The following is a 20491-nucleotide window of genomic DNA, read 5'->3' on the forward strand; positions in this document are numbered from 1 at the left end:
TTCACAAGACAGACTTGTGTCCTCAAACCCACGCAAATATTCAAAATGATCGCCTAAAAAGGTGGTTTTGAACCCTGTTTCGTTTGTATACTACTTGTAAAACATCCTTTTACCCCTCCTTTTAATTACTTTTCACTTTCTTAACTCACTTAATCAACACTGTTTTCTTGGTTAAGGAAATTAATATGAATTTGGAAATGTATGTAATGGCATTTATTGAACTTTGTACCTCTGTATAATGTTCTTTTGTAACAAGTTTAACTATTTAGATGTGTGTGGCTATGACCAAAGTATCGAAACTACTTCATAAATCCCTATTTGTGTGTGTGTGTTTATGCTTTTATACCTTTAGGCCTCCACGAGTGTCAAAATAGATAAATATGCTATTCATGTACAAGCGGCTCTGGAGCGGAATGCAGCTCTTTGGCGCTCCCTAGTGGCACCCCAAGAACCCTTTCAACAAACCATGGCCCCAGAGACCTCGCCCAAGTAGAATGCACGGTAACGCCAAGCTGGGCCACGCCAGGCCATTATAACAAAAAATTTGTCTATTTAAAAAAGTTGAGTCAAAGATTGGGAATAAAATGAAAGAAAATATTTCATTCTCTCAGTAAAATATACATGCATGGTTGGCATAGCATTTTGCAGAACTGAAATTCCAAGTTTATTATTTTAAGATTTAATTAAGTATTGGAATTGAAAATGTCTTTACTTTAATCGATTTAAAATAAAGAAGTAAAATAAAAATAATGTCAGGGTAAAGAGGCAAAAATATTAACAAGGTAGTGATTGGAGACTGGCTTAAGTTGTAAGTTCTTTTGAATTTAATTTATGATTTATTTTTATTGTTTGTAGTAGTTTAACAAAAAATATGACTTGAAAACCTAATTTTGTACTGAATGAGATAAAAATGGGGCAGCACGGCGGGGCAGTGGTTAGCGCTTGTGCGGCACAGTTCATGTCATGGGAACCTGTCGTGGGTTCAAATCCAGCTCCAGACTTCCTGTGCGGCGTTTGTATGTTCCACGTTCCAAAAACATGCATTTCAGGTGAATTGGCCGGTCCAAATTGTCCCTAGGTATGAATGAGCGAGCGAGTTGTCTGTCCCTGTGTGCCCTGCGACTGGCTGGCAACCAGTTCAGGGTGTCCCCTGCCCACTGCCCGGAGATGGCTGGGATGGGGTCCAGCCCCCCCGCGACCCTAATGAGGATAAGCGGTACGGCTGATGAGATGATGAGATGATGAGATAAAAATGAAGTTAAAATGCAGTAAAATAGGAAAGATAATGAGCGTTATTATCTTCAAAAGAAAAAATGATGTTATATTTTTACATTCTTTGCAAGTTAGAGTACACTTAAAATCAATATAACCAATTGAATTCTTCTATAGGGGTAATAGTGCATATTGTGGCTATTTATAATCAGTTAATTAGTTAAAATCCAGCTCCCGGCCTTGCTGTGCGGAGTTTGTATGTTCTCCCCGTGCTTGCGTGGGTTTCCTCCGGGCACTCCGGTTTCCTCCCACATTCCAAAGACATGCATTTCAGGTGAATTGGCCGGTCCAAATTGTTCCCAGGTGTGACTGAGCGAGTGAGTTGTCTGTCTGTGCGATTGGCTGGCAACCAGTTCAGGGTGTCCCCTGCCCACTGCCTTATGATTGCTGGGATGGGCTCCAGCACCCCCGCGACCCTACTGAGGATAAGCGGTGCAGCTGATGAGAAGAGATGAGATTAAGTTATTTTGAGAAATGAATGGTTTTCTGGATAAAGTTATTTTAAGCACAGCACATACATTTTGACCAGGCTGCAATGGATGTTGCAATAACAAATAATAAACAGATATTATCAACATAAAATATAGGTTATTCGTATGCTAGAGAATAGAAGTGTGTTTTAAGCTTAGATTTAAACATTTCCACTGAGGCTGCAGATCGAATCTCAGGGGGAAGAGCATTCCACAACACAGGGGCCCGAATGGAGAACGCTCTTGGGATCATTAGAAGACCAGCATTTTCAGAGTGGAGTCTCCAGACCGGACATAGGGGGAATTAAGATCTGAAAAATATGAGGGGGAGCAAGTCCATGCATGATTTTGTATACTACCAACAGAACCTTAAGATCACATCTTAAGCTAACAGGGAGCCAATGCAGGTTAGCTAAAATCAGGTAATCTGATCAAACTTTCTTGTCTTAGTTAAAAGCCTTGCTGTAGCATTTTGTACCAGCTGCAGGCTCTTGATTTTGGACTTCGGGAGACCGGAGAGTAGTGCATTACAGTAATCGAGACGGGAGGTAACAAACGCATTCATTATCATACCTGTCAACCTATACGGTTTTGCCGTACAAAATACGTTTTTTATGCATTTTAAGACAAGTACGACGTACAAGGACATATGTACGGAAATATTTGTCAATGATGGGTACCATCCGCTATACACCAACTATCACGAAACGGCAAATCAATCAAGTCAAATGAGTTCGCCGCGGCAGCCTCTATCTCGGTATGTTTTTTTTTCCGTTGCAAACGAAGCGAGCGGTTTGATACTACTGTGGGCATGCGTCTGCCGCCTCGGATTTTATGTGGTAGTTATGTAGTGGAAGGAAGCCCGTCTCTTTTTAGTCTGCTGCCTGGGGATTTCTCATCATGCATCATTCCAAAAAAAAAGTATGGTGTACGATTATTTTGTATTTTGTACGGGAAAAAACGACAGTTTGTACGGGCATGGAGCCATGGAGGTTGACAGGTATGAATTATATATCTCTGCATTCGACTGAGACAGCATAGGGCGGATTTTAGCAATGTTGCACAGATGGAGAAAAACTGTTCTAGTAATATGCTTAACGTGTGTTTGAAAGGACAGATTGGGGTCAAATATGGCACCTAAATTTTTGACTGAATCACTCTTTGTGATATTACCTTTGTCAATATTCAGAGCAGTTTTTAAGAGCAAGTCACGGCATTTAGATGGACTTATAACTAACATTTGATGTTTTCAGAGTTAAGGTGCAAGAAGTTGAGTGACATTTTGAAATGATCAAAAAATGTGTAAAATTCATGAAAAACATAGAGGTTGACACATACCTGTCAACCTGTACGTTTTTGCCGTACAAAGTATGTTTATTGTGCATTTTAAGACGTGTACGACGTACAAGAAAATCTGTACGGAAAAACGCAAATTTGTCAATTATGGGTACCATCCGGTATACACCGACTGTCACGAAACGGCAAATCAATCAAGTCAAACGAGTTCGCCGCGGTAGCCTCTATCTCTGTATCATTTTTTTTCGTTGCAAACGAAGCGAGCGGTTTGATGCTACTGTGCGCATGCGCCTGCCGCCTCGGATTTCATGTGGTAATTTGTGTAGTGGAAGGAAGTCCGCTCTTTTTAGAGAACCGGCTTTTTCGGCTCAACTCATTAAAGAGGCTCTAGAACGGCTCACTTGCTTTGATGCATTATATTACGAATTATTATGTTGTATAAAGAAGTTAAAAAAAAAGGAAGTAAAAAAGGAGAAATTTAAAAAAGAAAGGTTTGTGGTTATCCCTTTAATCAGTATATTACCAACAATAATTGAATGCAGAAAATGAATTAATGATTGGAATAAGAAAACGTATTATTCTAATTAATTATATTTGCAGGTATTTTTTCCTTCTACACTACTTCATTTTTAAACTTTTTTATAATAAACCTCATTCATGTCGAGCAACTCAGTATCTCAAAACAAAATGTTAATTACCAATATATATGATATAACGAAACACGAGTACAATATAACACGTTAAACTACATGAATAAACAGGTTTTGAAAAAAATATGATGTAAGATTATTTTGTATTTTTCTAAGGGAAAATACGACAGTTTGTAAGGGCATGGAGCCCTGGAGCTTGACAGGTATGAATAACTAACTCTTGATCTTTTCAGGGTTAAGGTGCAAGAAGTTAAGTGACAATTTGAAATGATCAAAAAACGTGTAAATGTATGACAAACGCAGAAGTTGACAGGTATAGTTTAACAAACATTGAGATAGCATCACTCCATAGAAAGTGGGCATTCAGCATCAGCAGGAACAGCAGCGTCGCTTCTCTTCATTGTATCCCGGACTGTGTATTCAACGGGAGGCCAGGGGTGGCCATTTTGTCGACTTCAATATACACCTACAAAGTGAAGAAATAATTAATCACATACAGAGCACAGAGTGGATTTATAACACACCCATTGATTTAAAATGTATTAATATATGTGGTGCGTTGTCACAAGGTGTCTGTCGCCATCGTTTCCGAGTCATAGCACCCCTATGTTTGTGCAATGGTCTGTTCCGCGCAGCCTAGACACGGCAGTTGCACATAGCTCCCCGAGCTGGGAGAGGTTCACCCGCCTGCCATTGCAGTCCTCCCGTCATAGTGATGCCTTCTATCCGCAAGTTTTCACCCAGGCGAGGACGCTAGCGACAAGTTACACCCACCAACGTGAGTGTAGTCCCGCGAGTGTGTTTCTCCCGTTCCGGCGTCCTTTTCGCTCTTGCTCCCTGCCCGGGAATGACGCTGGTTTAGGCGCCGCCGATAATGAACTTTGGACTCTCCTCACGGCTTCCCGCGACATGTTTCCTGGATAAAGTGAAATAACCGAATAGGTGTCGGCGTGGCGGCAGCTGGGCGACGGACGACTGCTCATCCGGAGGGAAATATCACTGTCGGACAAGTGAGGATCAAAACAAAAGGCGGCGGGCTTGTGAGCTTCAAGCTGTCACTTTGAAAGCCCAACGGGAGAGGAAAATGTCCTCTAAAGCGTCAAATAAGGTGAGTTTCTGGTTTGGAAATGAAACAAAATGGTCACGCCTTATGGGTCATTTCAACTCCAACTCGATCAAATTAGCTTGGGAAGTATGTACCTTCAATTCCTCGTTAGCTACAAAAGTTCGCTGGTTGGAGGTAAAACAAGTGATACCAGTTACAATGGTGGTCGCTCAAGGTTGTTGTGATATCTACTATTAGCGGTGTATCTTATAACCAGGAGTGCTATTCTAGATTTCTAAATTTGTCTTGCCATCGATCGTTCTTGTTGATAAAATGTATCTGCCTACTGATAGCATGGCTATGCTGGGTCCATGTGGCGTCTCCTTAGACAACCTGTTGATAGAAGTGTCAATCTAATGCCTTTTTCTCTGTGTATCCTATAAATATACATTAGGGGTGGGTGATATTGGGAATTTTGGTATCCACACATAAACACACGGTAGTATCGATACTAGATAGAGATAGATAGATAGATAGATACTTTATTCATCCCCGAAGGGAAATTCACATTTCCAGCAGCATCCCTGAGCTGAGAACAATACAATAATAAAGTAAAAAGAATACAATATACAAATACCCAGTGTGACGTGCAAATGCCCACTGTAGCGTGTTATATAGAATAACTAAATAGTGCTACACAGAATACATATTGCAATAAGATTCGGTAATATGCAATGTAGGTGGTGTGGTTTACTGTGGGCTTTTACTCTGCCGGGTAGAGTTAAAGAGCCTCATGGCATGAGGAAGAAAAGATCTCTTCAGTCTGTCCGTAGTACAAGACAGTGACAGCAGTCTGTCGCTGAAGCTGCTCCTCTGTCTGGAGATAATGCTGTGTAGTGGATGCGATGGATTGTCCATGATTGACCGCAGCTTTTCCAGTGCCCGTCTCTCAGCTACTGTTGTTAGGTTACTGTAGTTTTTGTTAGAAATGCCATGATCATTGAATAATTGCAATCTCCACACTTGAGTTATGTTATAGCATAACTGTCAACAATGCCCTTACAAACTGAAAAAATAAAATAGCAACCAATAGATCAATCTCTCCTCATGTAGGTTTTAGGTAAAAATGACAGTAATATGTATTCTACATTTTCAGATGCAGGAAGATCTTCCCATTACAAATGCATACCTGTCAAGCTCCACGGCTCCATGTCCTTACAAACTGTCGTATTTTACAAAATACAAAATAGTCTTACACCATATTTTTTTCAAATGGGTTTATTTATGTAGTTTAACATGTTACATTGTACATGTGTTTCGTTATATTATATATATTATTAAATAACGTTTTGTTGTTAGATACTGAGTTCAAAAATGAAGTAGCTTGGAAGTTCACTGTAGAAGGAAAAAATACATGCAAATATAATTAAGTAGAATAATACATTTTCTTATTCAAATTAATAATTCATTTTCTGCCTTAAATTATTGTTGGTAATATAGTGATTAAAGGGGTAACCACAAACCTGTCTTTTTTAATTTTCTCCTTTTATACTTCCTTTTTTCTTAACTTCTTTATACAACATAATAATTCGTAATATAATGCATCAAAGCAAGTGAGCCGTTTGAGAGCCGTCTGTAATGAGTTGAGCCGAAAAAGACGGTTTTCTAAAGAGAGACGGACTTCCTTTCACTACATAACTACCACATGAAATCGGAGGGGGCAGACGCATGCGCACAGTAGCATCAAACCGCTCGCTTCGTTTGCAACGAAAAAAAATGATACTGAGATAGAGGGTACCACGGCGAACTCATTTGACTTGATTGATTTGCCCTTTCGTGATAGTCGGTGTATACCGGATGGTACCCATAATTGCCAAATTTTCGTTTTTCCGTACAGATTTTCTTGTACGTCGTACACGTCTTAAAATGCATTATAAACGTACTTTGTACAGCAAAAACGTACGTGTTATAGTTATAATGCAGTCAGCACAAAGATTTGAGGCACTAAACGTTTCCTTTTCTTTAAATAACTTTATACTACATAACTACAAATAACAGTATGAAGAGAAACATTGCTATAATAACTGTTTCTGAAAAAAGCCAAGAGAGTCAAATTTAAAAAAACAGCGGCAATGTAACCAGAATACAAATACTATATAACAATGTAAACTAAAGAACTAAAATGGACAATGTTTCGAAACTAAATGCAGTAGGTCCCTTCTTAAGGTTTCTTCATTTTCCTCATGTTGAGTTTTTTTGAGATTTTCCTTGCCCTCGTGTAGATTTTAGATCAGGGAATGGTGTAATAATAGTCTAGTTTGCAATAATCTGTGGCTTGTGCAGCCCCTTGAGACTCCTGGTGATTAAGGGCTATATAAGTAAACATGACTTAATTATTGCAAATCTTGTCTTTCATTGGCTCTGATGCCATAGAGACAATGGATTTGTTTGTTCAGGAACAGTAAGATGTTTACATTTTTGGTTGCTCTTTTAAGGTGAACGTTTGTCATGATTACATACATTTGTGGTGTTGCCACAGTAGCAGACCACTCTACCAAACATATCACCAGGTGTTGTACTTTGCTGAATTGGGGAAAAGGCTCTGTACATTCGCTTCCTGTTTGCCGGTGTCATTTTTAGTTTCTGATATGGGATAGGTCCGTAGATCTGTCCTTTTATTCTCCCTGGCAGGCAGGATGAAGCTGCAGGCCAGGTAAAGAGAAGTGCTAAAAGTTTGCCTGTCAGTCACATCCGGACACCAGCTGAGAGTGGCTGCGAGTGCTTGGTTGGTGAGAAAATGGCTGCACTGTCTACATAGAGAAACAATGCTGTGAGGAAGTTGGTGGAAAAGTGAAGTATCGATCCCAGGACAATGGTATGGATTCGATCCAAATACTTGTATAGTATTGATAAAACCGATATTTGCATCATCCCGCCCACCCATAATATATAGCACGGTGTTAATTGATGCATATTACATTTAACATATGACCATGCACAGAGGTTTGAGATTACCAAAGCATGTATATACATATTTAATAAGCCTACTTTTTGAAGGTATTGGTAATCACGTCAGCATAGCTCAGGAGGTAGAGCGCTCGTCTTGGGATCAAGGGATCCCAGTCCGAATCCCGGCTTGTCGAAGTGTCCTTGGGTAAGACACTGAACCCCTAATACCTCCAATAAGCAGGTTAGCGTCTTACATGGCTGCAATACAAGGCCGCTATTGGGAAATGTGAAGCACACTGTAAAGCCCTTTGGGATGTCATTGACTTGAAAAGCGCTATATAAATGCAGATCATTTCATTTCATTTCATTACAATAATGATCATTTTACAATAAGGATAAAAAAAAATTAGATCCTAGTAAATTACATTAATTTTAGGGATATATCACTGCTGATAAAAGGCATCCGCCTACTGACACGATGGCCACGCTGGATCCATGTGGAATCCCTTAAGACGGGTCGGGAACTAATGGCTCGCGAGCCAGATATGGTTCTTTTTGTGAGTACATCTGGCTTAGAGATATAATACAGACAGGCTAATCTTTGTTTCATTCCAATTTTGGTATGTGCAAAGTCGAAGCAACACAGTAGTTTCAAGTTTCGGTCCATAACATATAGGGCTGAGGTGTAACTACAGTTTACAGTGACGATTAAACACCAACAGACCCAGTTTTGGCTGTATGTTTCCACGGAATGGTGTAAATGGAAGCTCATCAAACAATGTATGTTCACTGTTGAACCACTTTATGATATAAACACAAAGAACAAACTGTAAACACCCGGAAATTCCAGCCAAGCACCCAGAGCAATTTGAACACGTGTAATTTGTGATATTTTTATATAGGAATAGTGTTCGCACCTTGTTTTGTCTTCATTATTTACAAGGAAAATGAGCCTCAACAATCTTGAAAAATTGCGGTAGGGAGACAAATTTAAAGTGGTATATATGTTGTTCTGGGAAGCAGGTGATGGCATTATTATTATTGTTAATTCATAGATTTGATCACAATATCACACATCACACAGTAAAATGAAACAGCTGAAGTATTGGCTTTTGTCTGGAGATTGAGTTTGGTTGTTTTGTTGAATTTGTCTTCAAAAAATATATGTTGTGGCTATCAAAAATAAAAGAATGTCGCTTTCATGGTGTTTTGAGTTAAGAAGGTTCCTGACACTCTCCCTAACATTACCTGTTGATGACAAATACCCCTGACGCCATATTGGATAAGCTCGGGGACAGAGCATCCTAACAAACACAATACAGAATTTGACTATGAATTGGAAAAGTTACATTTTAAAGGGTAATTGTACTTGGACTGTTATATCATCCCAAAAATATTGTATAGCTTTTAAATCAGTTGTTACGGTTAAGATTATTTTTCAAATAGCCTAAAGTTACCCGTCTCCCCAATTCCCACTAAATGTCCTCACTAAAGATAAGTTATGAGGCTTCAATGATTTGAACTCAAAGAAGACATAAGGCCCTCTTTGTTGTCAGTTGCTTTGACCTGGGGCAATTGTTTTGCAATCTCTCTGATTTCTTTAATTAAATGAAAATCAGTACATGCAACTAAAGTTCAAAACAAAATGACATTTTTAATATTGTTTAAATAATACATTCCCAAGTGGATTGCCTATTTTTATAAGTGGTTGACCCCTATAAATTGCCAATGGTTGAATTTGTATGGGGGCATCACGGCAGCACAGTGGTTAGGTCGTGTGTAGCACAGTTCTGAGGTCGTGAGAGTCTACCTTCCTGTGTGGAGTTTGCATGTTCTCCCCGTGCTTGCGTGGGTTTCCTCTAGGCACTCCGGTTTCCTCCCACATTCCAAAAACATGCATGTCAGGTTAATTGGCTGGTCCAAATATTCCCTAGGTGTGAATGAGCTAGTGAGTTGTCTGTCTTTGTGTGCCCTGTGACTGGTTGGCAACCAGTTTAGCGTGCCCACTGCCCGGAGATATCTGAGTTGGGCTCCAGCACCCCCGCAACCCTACTGAGCATAATCGGTGCAGATAATGGATGGATGATTGTGTATGGTGGGTTTGGGTGGTGGTCTGTTTAATTTGGCGATTCGAGAAGTTCTGTTCATGATTATTTTAAAACAAATACACACACTTGAATTGTGAGTTGTCGTAGGTAATGTTTACCACATACCCTGTAGTAAATCTATAATTTATATTTATAAAGGAATATCTTTTTAGCCCAACAAGATATATTTTTCCTGAATTCATTTTTTTTTTAATTGGAATTTTACAATTTCCTTAATTTCAGGTCCTTTGTTGTTAGATAGCCTGTAGAATATAATATAATTGTCTTTTGTCTTTTAGGTCCTTTAAATAACTAAGTCTAAATTGATTTAAACAGAATTAGCCGTGGCACTCCTGCATAAACGTAATCAAAGTCTTAAAGAAAATTAGAATAAAAAGAATAGATGTACCAGATAGAACCAGGGCTGCGAAGATTAGTGTACGTTGTTGACAAACATCGATAATGGAAAAAGTCGACAATTTTATTTTTGGCCCCCCAAAAAAATCCAATAGAATGAGGAATCTCCACGAGTGCAATATAGCGTCTCTGTCTTGAGCGGTAATATAAACCTACAGAAATGGTGGCGCCAACATCTAAAAAAACATCAAAACTTCTAAAATTTCAGAGCATATCAACCTGGATGTAGCAAATAAAAAGAAAACTTGAAATTTTGCAAAGTAGTCCTTGCGTATCATTGCAGTAGCTCAGTGATGTATAAATATTTAAAGAGGACGTCAGACATTTGAACAAGACGGAGTCTGACTCGCCTCTGTAAGATTCAAGTAACGTGCAAGTAAGACTGGGCGATGAAACGATGACGATTATATCGACATATAATTCTTTACAAAATAAATAATAAAAATGTTCAATAAAGGTCGATGATTTAAACTGCAAACACACCACCCGAACACTGGAGAAAATAGGGGCGCTACTGCACCATAAATGCAAGTTCCAGACCAACATTCATGAGACGAAGAAGGTTGATAAGGAACGGCCAATCATTTCCCAGGAATATCGTCTCAGAGTGAAGGCAAAAGTACTACAACACGGTCATTTTGAGCCACAAAGGACACCCAGCAAGCAAAAGTACTACAACACGGTCATTTTGAGCCACAAAGGACACCCAGCAAACCAACTCAAAGCACTTATTCCACCATTTAAAATGGTATCGCCCGCGAGAATGCACTGCAGGAATGACAATTCAGTCCCAAATGAGTGGTAGCTGACATTCAACAAGAACCAGGCCAGTGAGCAACAAACTGCTAACTAGCAAGGCGTTACCTGCACATACCTGCAACCTCAGGTGGGAATAACGTGACCTGTCATAGGGTAACATTAAAGCCTGATACTCTGGACATACAGATTTTTCCGGCCTGTGACCTTTAAATCAATGGCTGATTTGTTTATTTGTACTATTTCATAAACCGAACATTTTCTTTTGTGTACTTATTTTGTAACATTGTCATACACTTTAAGACTTCATGCACAAAAGGCTTCAGCATGTTGCTGTGTGTAAATTAAAATTAATATTTATGGTTTATTTTTTGGGGATTGCAAGTGTACCTCAAATTATGTGCAATGTTCTGCATTTTGATTACCTCATTTTGCTAACTTTTATTTTTTTTAATATTACTCATATTTATGAAATGTTAATTAGTAGTTTGTCACCATGCTCTTTTGTTCTGCCTTTAGGATTGATGAAGGCAGCATCACTCAAAAATTAGAAATAAATAAAAGAAAAACAATGTGATAATTAGCTATAATAACTGATAAGAAATAATTTAACGCGATAACAATTTTTGTCATCGCCCAGGCCTATGTGCTAATTCAGTTTTAAAGACATGCATTGTACATTTTATACGGGTAAATCCAACCTTCCATCCATTTTCTGGACCGCCGATCCTCAATGGGGGTACTGGGGGTGCTGGAGCCCATCCCAGCCATCTCCGGGCAGTGGGCAGGGGACACCCTGGACTGGTTGCCAAGGCACACAGAAACATACCATTCACCCGCTCATTCACACCTATGGACAATTTGGACCAGCCAATTTACCTGACATGCATGTTTTTGGAATGTGGGACGAAACCGGAGTGTCTGTAAGAAACTCACACTAGCACGGGAAGAACATGCAAACTCTGCACGGGGAGGCTGTAGTAGTTGGAACCAAACCCTGGACTGCCGCACCGTGGGGCTGTGCGCTAAACACCCATACGCCCATTAAATAGGTTTATTTCACTATAAAAGAGTTAGAGCGTTTTGCCAGACTGTGCCGGACACTGAAATTTAATGCATGCAGTCCGAAGAGCAAACGTCAGTTGTTTAACTTCAAAAACGCCAAACGTTAGTTATTAAAATTGTTTGTTTTCGGAATGTACTCCTCAAAATGCACTTCATATTTGTTTTATTTACTGTTCTACTGCTGAGAATAGTCATATTCATGGTTGGCAGGGATACAAAAATTGTTTGCCTGATTTTAAAATTTTCTTTGCTGCCCTAAAAAGTGGACAGACGTTCACTTACGGATTTCTGTTTCTACTTACAGTTCTTTGCCTAATTGGTTTTATAATAGTGCATTTTTCATTTACATTTTTGACAAATCCACAGACTGACCTAAGTTGTAAGTGCGTCAGACAAAAAAAATGGTGAAATGAAAACAAAAACAAAACTGGCAGCATTTGTATTTGCTATCATTGCCCGTACCGATTCCTCAAAAAGGGCTGGTATTGGCACAGTACCTGTAACAGTAATCGATCTTAAGTCGTGAAAAAAAAAAAATAGGCATGTAACTACTCCAATAAACTGCCTTCATGCATGAAGCACCCAAATGATGTGGGGAAAAATGGCCAATTCATTTTTTTCACTTTTAGAATTGATTAGTCTTAGGTACAATTTTTAGTAAACAGAACGTTGAGTTCATTTTCAAATGGGTCAATCCTCTTATTACAGCTGCATGTGCTGTGTACGCGTGTGCTCAATAGCACAGTGCAGTTTTTTTTTCACTTCAAGTCAGGAATGTGCTGTGTTTGTCTCTTATAGGTAGCGAAATTCTGGTTTAGGCGGTAGTTCCAGTTTGACGAAACCCTCTGTCAACTGTAACGTAGTGAGTGATGTTGTGCTGTGCATATTGTTGTTGTTTTGTGTGTGTGTGTGGAACTTCCGATTGTAAAATGCTGGCAGGTAGTGGTACGCCCAAGTTTATTCTCTGTAGATCAGAGCTTCTCAACTAGTCTGGCTACAGGACCCATTATTCCACCCTTATGACAAGCTGCAACCCAAATCAAGAAAACATTTCCTCCTCTAAAATGTATCCCATGAAAGGATTTTGCAATTTAACATAGATAGAAGAATATGGTCACCTTAAAAAAATACAGAAAAACTTAAGCGACTTTAAGTACAGTGGAACCTCGGTTTTCGAACGCCTCTCAGTTCGAACAAATCGGTTCTCGACCAAAAATTTCGAGAAATTCTTGCTTCGCTTTTCGTTCAAAAAATCAGAGTTCGAACGCCGGTACGCTAGGGGCGACGCTGAGCGGCGTACGAGTGTAGATTGCCCCCACCCCTCGTGAAGAACTGTTGTCACGGCAACGCGCACTCCTCTTCTGTTTTCGTTTTTCAAAAGCGGTGAAGGGAGTGTTTTAACCCCTAATTATGCCTCGGAAGAAGGTTGGTGCAAGTAGCAAAGTTGCTACAGGTGAAAAAAAAAAATTGCATTTAAGAAAGAAATAATAGCAAAATATGAAGAAGATGTGCGAGTTTCCCTTCTTTCAGGAATACAGCATGGCTTCTGCCGACCGGTAAGAAATCCTATTCATAATTATTTTCTTTATCATTTAACCGCTCACCACTTGTTGTGGAGACCCGGGTGCCAAATGACGTGTAAACGACCTGATTTTTTTATTTTTACACATTCATTCTTTCGTACGGAAGATTACGCTAACGCGAACGTACGATTAGCCTGAGTTAGCTTTACGTTAAATATTCAAGATAAACATTCACGGTGTTGGAACGGATTAAAACAATTTTACATTACTTTTAATGGGAAAAAACGGCTTCGGTGATCGTACAAATCGGTTTTCGTACAAAGAAATGGAATGGATTATGGTTGAGAACCGAGGTTCCACTGTATTGTATATACTGGCATATAAGCCTACATTGCATATAAGCAACCCCCTAAAACTGCTATGAAATAGCCACATACAAAATGATTTTCGTGCCCCAAAAATCCAGCACCGTTTCAATGGCAGACATGTTCACACCATTTTTGTATTTTGCAATGGGTTTCCTCCGGGCACTCCGGTTTCCTCCCACATTCCAAAGACATGCATTTCAGGTGAATTGGCCGGTCCAAATTGTCCCTAGGTATGACTGAGCGAGTGAGTTGTCTGTCCCTGTGTGCCCTGCAATTGGCTGGCAACCAGTTCAGGGTGTCCCCTGCCCACTGCCCGATGATTGCTTGGATGGGCTCCAGCACCCCCGCGACCCTACTGAGGATAAGCGGTGCAGCTGATGAGATGAGATGAGATATTTACTTAAGTTGATTGTTGTTGTCACTGTTTTCTGCTTTCCCTTACCCTTGTTACTAACTTAATTGGCACCCATTACTATGGCCATTAAAAGGAAATAAAACTCACAGAATAACAATTGAATGAGATATGGTCCCAGTCATCACCATTGGGATTCCGTCGATTTCCCGAACAGAAAAAAAGGATCAAGCAGGGCATAATAGCTATCTACCTTTAAGGAGTGTAGTTGACCCTTTGTTTGTTCTCCTTGTTATCATTGTTTTTCCAAGGCAAAGGCCCGCGACCCACTGAAAACGGGTCCGCAACCCATTTTTGGATCCCGACCCTTTAGTTGGGAAACAGTTCGTTGATAATGTTCATGCGTAGGTCAGTAAAGACTAACCTCAACTTAAGGGTGCAACTATACAAATATATTTTTTAAAGATGCAGAAATTCTGTTACTATTTTTTAATAATGTTCTGAAGATTATGGCTAATTTGTCAAATATCTTATGTAAAAGAATTGCAAATTTTCTGATCACTCGTTTGGGTAGATAAGGAATCAAAACGGGGACCTATATACTTGCTTTAAATGCGAGCTTTTAAAAAAAAAATCATAAAACCCAACTAACACATTGATGTTTGCGTGTATATTTATTGAAAAATCTGGTCACCAGGATCAGCCCCTTGGCCAATTTCTGAACCCAATGTGGCCCGCAACTCTAAATAATTGCCCCCCTCCTGGTTTCTCCGGTCTCAAATTTCAGGGCAAAACTATTAAAGATATTTTCTTGGGGTTTCACAAGCTCTTTTGACATAATCGAGGTATAGTTTTGATACTTTGTCTTTATCATGAATCTGTTCCTTTTTGAGGTGAAATTTTCTGCATTGATAACGTAATTTGAGTCATCCCACTCAAATCATTTCAACAATGAATAGTAAAGCGGAAATTTTATAAAGATACCTTTTTTACTTCTCATAACCCGAGAGCCTTAGACCCTTTTTCACGCACACACACAATGACCTTGTCCCTGGTATCACTGCACGATTGGCAGACAATTCCAAGGCAATGGAGACATATAAAGCAGGCATCCAAGGCTGCGTGCAGACGCGCCCTCACTCAATTTTGTTGCAACTCTGTTATGCATTGTCACTTAGAGAAACCGTCTGTGAATCAAATCCACGTCTGCCTTCGTTTGCCTTTCAACGTCCAAACATTTACTTCTGCCTCAGAAGTCTTGATAGATAGGCAGTAGAGTGCTATGAGTCATTCTATGCATCGGGTGCACGAGTGTTTAACTGTAATCCAAATTTGTCATGTTTTATTCATGTAGTAGATGTGGACCAATTGACATGGTTGTATAATATAGTACATTGCACCTGTGTCAGACAGATTGGTTTTAGTGAGTTTCTTCACCTTGACAATGGCAGGAAAGCATGGCCTTGCTGGTTACAACCTTGTACTTTGTCTTTGAATCACATTTTCTATTTTAACATTTTCCAAGGTATAGCATCAGTTACACACATGTACAAAGTAAAACACAACTGGAGTTGGCCTATAACCATTTCAAACATTTTAAACTGAAATTAAACATTGGGATGGGGTTGTTCATGGAGGCCGTGAAAGTTGAAAGAAGGATATTTTCCTAAGTATGTGTTAACAATGCCTAATTGAGCTTAAAGAGCCTTGATGATTTTCTCCTACCGCACCTATCTCCTTTTATCTTATTCGTTTGTAGAGCTGTTCATAAATTGAGGAAGCGGTAAGGGAGGAAGGGTGATTTAATCCTCTTTCTCATGGTTTTCTGTTAGTCCAGCAGGAAAAAGGTGACAGTAGGAAAAGGACTGTTTCAAATACAACCCAAATGCCAACCCAAACCCCCAAAAAGACGAGTTAGGGACGCTGCCCCACTTACGAACGGACAGTCGTTCGTAAGTTGAATTTGTTCATAAGTTGCTTCAGTGCTATATTTTTTTATGAAATGTATGTTTAGTGTTTATATAAGTATGTTTAAGGCTTTTATAAGTAACCTGTATTGTTTTGTACAAAAAAAAATAAACATTTCATAAGATAATATGCTCTATAAAGATAAATAAAGTTGAGTTTAACTTACTTTTAGAAGATGCGCTTCAAGAGGTCCTCCTCCGTGGTAAAAAGTGGTCAAAAAAAGCGTTCGGACCATTTTCTCAACCACATCGAGCTTTCTATTCCACTTTCATTTCAAAAGAAACTGCTCGCCTCTTCTTTACACTTCATACCAACCATATTGAATGGATGCACGAGATATCATACAATAAAAACATCAAAGTTCTTAGCGTGTTAGAGATACAGTATAGTATGTTTACACACGAACTAGGAAGAGGAAGCCGTATTTCTTCTTCGGGGTGGATGCTGGGTGATCTCTCACAGCGCCACACGCCGGCAGAAGAAGCTCTACAGTAATATCCTGTACTCGGAAAAAGGTGCACACAATACAAAATCTAACTTACAGAATTGTCCGGATATTTTTCGACATCCCCCAAAGAAATGTTTGTAGCTACCGTTTTACGTAAGCCGAATGGTTGTAAGCAGGGGAGCGTCCTGTAATTCGAGCGCGTCTATGAAATGCATACGCCACACAAGACGCTGACAATTGTGATTTAAGCCAGAAAATTGTGTCAGCAAGTATAACATTTTCAACATCCGGAAAGGTCCTTTACATTTTCACATCATCTCCACATGTGGGAATAACTATCTTTCGCATGGTTTGCTACTAGCATGCCTATCAATTAGTTTGCAATCGTGAGACAAAAGCCAAGATATAGAACATTTTGATGAATTCATTCCCCAACAGTAACCTCCTAATATTTTTTTGAAGATCTGACCATATACTCAATGATGTAATTTTCACAAGTGTAACTGGCCTTTACAAATGATTTTAATAAATTCCTGTTCACTGCCATGCATATGCAAAAGTAGTGTTGATGTTATTTGGAGCGTCTCTTGGTCCACTAGTCTGCAGGCTGCTGTTTAAAAAAAGACAGATTGAAATGAGTGAAATATGCATTTGAATGCAGGAGGGGGTAATAATTAGTGTTGCATAGAAAGGGAAGCACAGCCGCTGCATAGCTTTGATGATTACACTTCACCATTAACATCAGTGAAAGAGGGAAACGTAATTAGAAGACCAAACGCAAAGAGGAACAAGGCATAGCCTGTTTTGGCTCTAGGTCAGAATCACAAACGATTGGCTTGTAAACGGAACATTGAGAAGCTACTGGTACTATGTAATGCTTTATTGAACAATAATGTTGTTTCATACAGTTCATACAGGTTAGATAAAACAGTCAAGAAAATGGATAACAGATCAATAATGAAAAAAATATCTGTTGCGTTGATGAGGTCACACAACGTAGAAGCTTCTGTTACGAACACATTATATTATGCTGGTTGTGGATTTATTATCCTATGGTTGTGGAAGGAGAAATTGGGATTGGAAGTATGTTCCTTATCTTAAAAGTATTCCACAAACATCCAAAATGTAAGGAAATAGTACATCTTTTGCATGAAATCTATATATTTAATCGGTATACTCCAATTAGTTTTTAGATCATGCATTTCGAAGACAGCCCGTCTTGTCTTTGACTTTCTGAGGTTTGATGCCATGTGAAGAACAATGGCACTCGAGCAAGCTACTCACCATGTTGGTTTACATATTTATTAGTCAAAGATATTATGAGTGTTTTAAGCCAAGTTTTGGTAGTACGTCACAGGTGAATGCAGTAAATGTACATCAAAGGGCGATCAGCAAAAAAGGGGCTAACAAAAAAAATAACACACTGAGAGCTAACAGGGGCTAACCGGTACCAATCAATGAGAGGCGACCAGAGCATTGGTGGAAAAACGCGAGGCTGGCCAACAAATAACGTGTTGTGAACATCCAGGCTAACCGAAAACCAACAACGGAAAATGGCCATGGCCGTAAATAAACCAATGAACACGGTAGGCTAGCCAACTGCTAAAGGGGCTAACCGAAAGCAAACAAAAACGGAAACCGTCGGTAGCCATGATATTAACGGGGAGCTAGCTGGAGAAAACTATACCAACCGCGACACACGCAACAAATAATACAAATGGAAAGCCACAATCACCTACATAAAAGGAGGTAAAGCCAAAGAAGGAACGCTCACTGTAACTGCAGCAAGTAAACGTACCTCACGCAGCTTTTGGAGGTCAACACTGCAATTTAAAGAAAACAGTCACAAGGTCCCTTGTGACAGGGTAAGCAAAGTTCCAATTTCTCCAAGGAGAAATGATCTGTATGAAATTACTATTCACTCCAATCGCTGTCTGTTTTGGAGCTGCCGCAAATGTTGTGTTAATAGGATTTTGCCATGTTGGAAGTGATCTGTTCCTTTTAATGACGTCACAGCTCTAAAGGAAAAGAGCTTGCTTAGTCAACTTTGGGACAAAATTTCTTGAGTCCCACTGAGTGTGGTATATTTTGCAACATATCTCCATGATTGTCGGCAGGAACACTATGCGTTCTGGTCTTGGTGAAAACCTTTTTTAAGGAAGTTTTGATGTTGTATTAACTCCTCCATGACCAGCTGCACAAACACTTAATGCTGGATATACTCCTAACTCTGCTGTTTGTTTCACTTCAGCTACCCCATGTCCTGTTGCTATGATGTCACACTATTTACATAGCTGATGCAGCTGATGAGATGAGATGAGAGATGAAAACAGATTGGCTTATTTGAGCTGCAGTATGTTGACTTGTTTTCACCCACTTTGATTAAGTTCTTAACTCTGTTGGGTTTCTTGACACCATAGCAAACTTTTGTGTATGTGCCACAACAGCAAACACGGATCAAATGTAAAAGAAGAATCCCGTTCAAGGAATGGTATGGGGTGGGGGTTGTTGTATGGGTGACTGCACATGGTTGCGGAGGCACTGGGGATAATCTGAGTCTCATGTCATATCTTTAGGTGTTTCTCTCTTCTACCGTGATCACTTCATTGGGTATATGGTCAAATTTGATGTGGATTGCACTTGCACACTTTTCAGAACTAAGTTTTTTTTCCCCCCTGCTTTTACCCACCTTCTCATTCTTCCTCTTGGTCTTCTTTTTCATGTTTATCCTCTAAAGTTCAGAAGTAATCCGCAAGTCAAAACTATTCGGAGATGATGCTTATTTTAGGCAAAGCAAAAGATCATGCAACCCTCATGTATTCCAAAATATCGCTTTTATGACATCTACTGTAGTGCGTGCCGCCCACCAAAGTCTTTAGTTTAGACGTTCGGGGAGTGCCGGCCAAGTTTCTTATGGGTGGCTCCACTGACCTGCAGTTTTTTCTCTATGTTGTCGAAGAAGCCGCCATTTCCAATTGTACATCAATGGCAATGTTATTAGAGTTGTGTAATATAAATTAAACTTTTGTTTTTGTCGTTAACTTTTAGTGGCTATTCTGTTGATTGTCAATGACTTGAAATTATGTAACATTTCCACAGGGATCAGTACTTACCTGTTGTCTGATTCTAGTCACTTTAGGTCGGTCGAGTTCCGAATTCTTGTTGGACATTGATGATATGTTTAACGTATGTCACAAAATTAAAATAACAGTTAATTTGAAGAGTTATGGTCTGTTTAGAAAGTCCTGATTGCCTTGTATTGTGTAATAACCTAAGCGTTTATGCTTTTATTTAAATCGGAAAGGGTCTTGCTTTGAGCAATGTATAATTCATAAATTTTCACTCTGTTGCTCGAAAAGCTTTGTGAAAATATTACATAACATGTTTTAGTGTTTTTTTTTCTCTACACCAAACTTCCAATTGTAGCAAAGCTTGGGCAGTTCAAGCTTACTTTTTTGGCAGGGCAGGGCAAGGCAGGTCCCTGCAGAGATTTATCAGTCTTATTACAGGCATAAGGAATTTGACACAAGGTGTTGTTGTGAGAGTTAGCGGTAGCAAGGGAGAGAGGGAGAGTGGATTCATGGAGTGTGGTTTGGGTTTGCCATGACGGCTCATCTACAGTATGTTCAGGAAGAGAGAAAGGAGGGGGCAGATTCATTCCAAGGCCTATTGCTCCTATCTACATTTAAACATTATAGTTTGTTCATTTTGCTGTTGCGCTGCATTGTAGTGGAGATGATGCAAAAATAAGCCTGTGCCTGTAGTCCTATGAATCCTTTAAAATGGTTGAATTTTAATGTCGTGTTTTCAATGACTGAAAAGTGC

At 39.4% G+C, this 20491-nt stretch overlaps 1 protein-coding gene and 1 long non-coding RNA gene across 13 annotated transcripts in view; one reads left to right on the forward strand and one right to left on the reverse strand.

The window, feature by feature from the left end:
• The window catches only part of tjp1a (tight junction protein 1a), a 224543-nt gene that overhangs the window by 129272 nt on the left and 74780 nt on the right, over positions 1-20491 (forward strand). The window contains exon 1 of one of the 12 annotated variants that reach the window (XM_088333682.1): positions 4079-4796. The exons of the other annotated variants lie outside the window; for them this stretch is intronic. Within the exon in view, the coding sequence (XP_088189808.1) occupies positions 4773-4796 (24 nt within the window). The 5' untranslated portion in view covers positions 4079-4772. Of the gene's footprint in view, positions 1-4078; positions 4797-20491 lie in introns of those variants that run through there. 12 annotated transcript variants of the gene reach the window in all.
• On the reverse strand, positions 3995-4941 carry LOC148366857 (uncharacterized). The gene is made up of 2 exons (XR_015850246.1): positions 4376-4941; positions 3995-4154 (listed from the first exon to the last, which is right to left on the reverse strand). It is a non-coding gene; the product is annotated as an uncharacterized LOC148366857 (long non-coding RNA).

Source organism: Urocampus carinirostris, chromosome 4, assembly GCF_059441175.1.
Source record: "Urocampus carinirostris isolate Australia breed hairy pipefish chromosome 4, RoL_Ucar_1.0, whole genome shotgun sequence".
NCBI lineage: Eukaryota > Metazoa > Chordata > Actinopteri > Syngnathiformes > Syngnathidae > Urocampus > Urocampus carinirostris.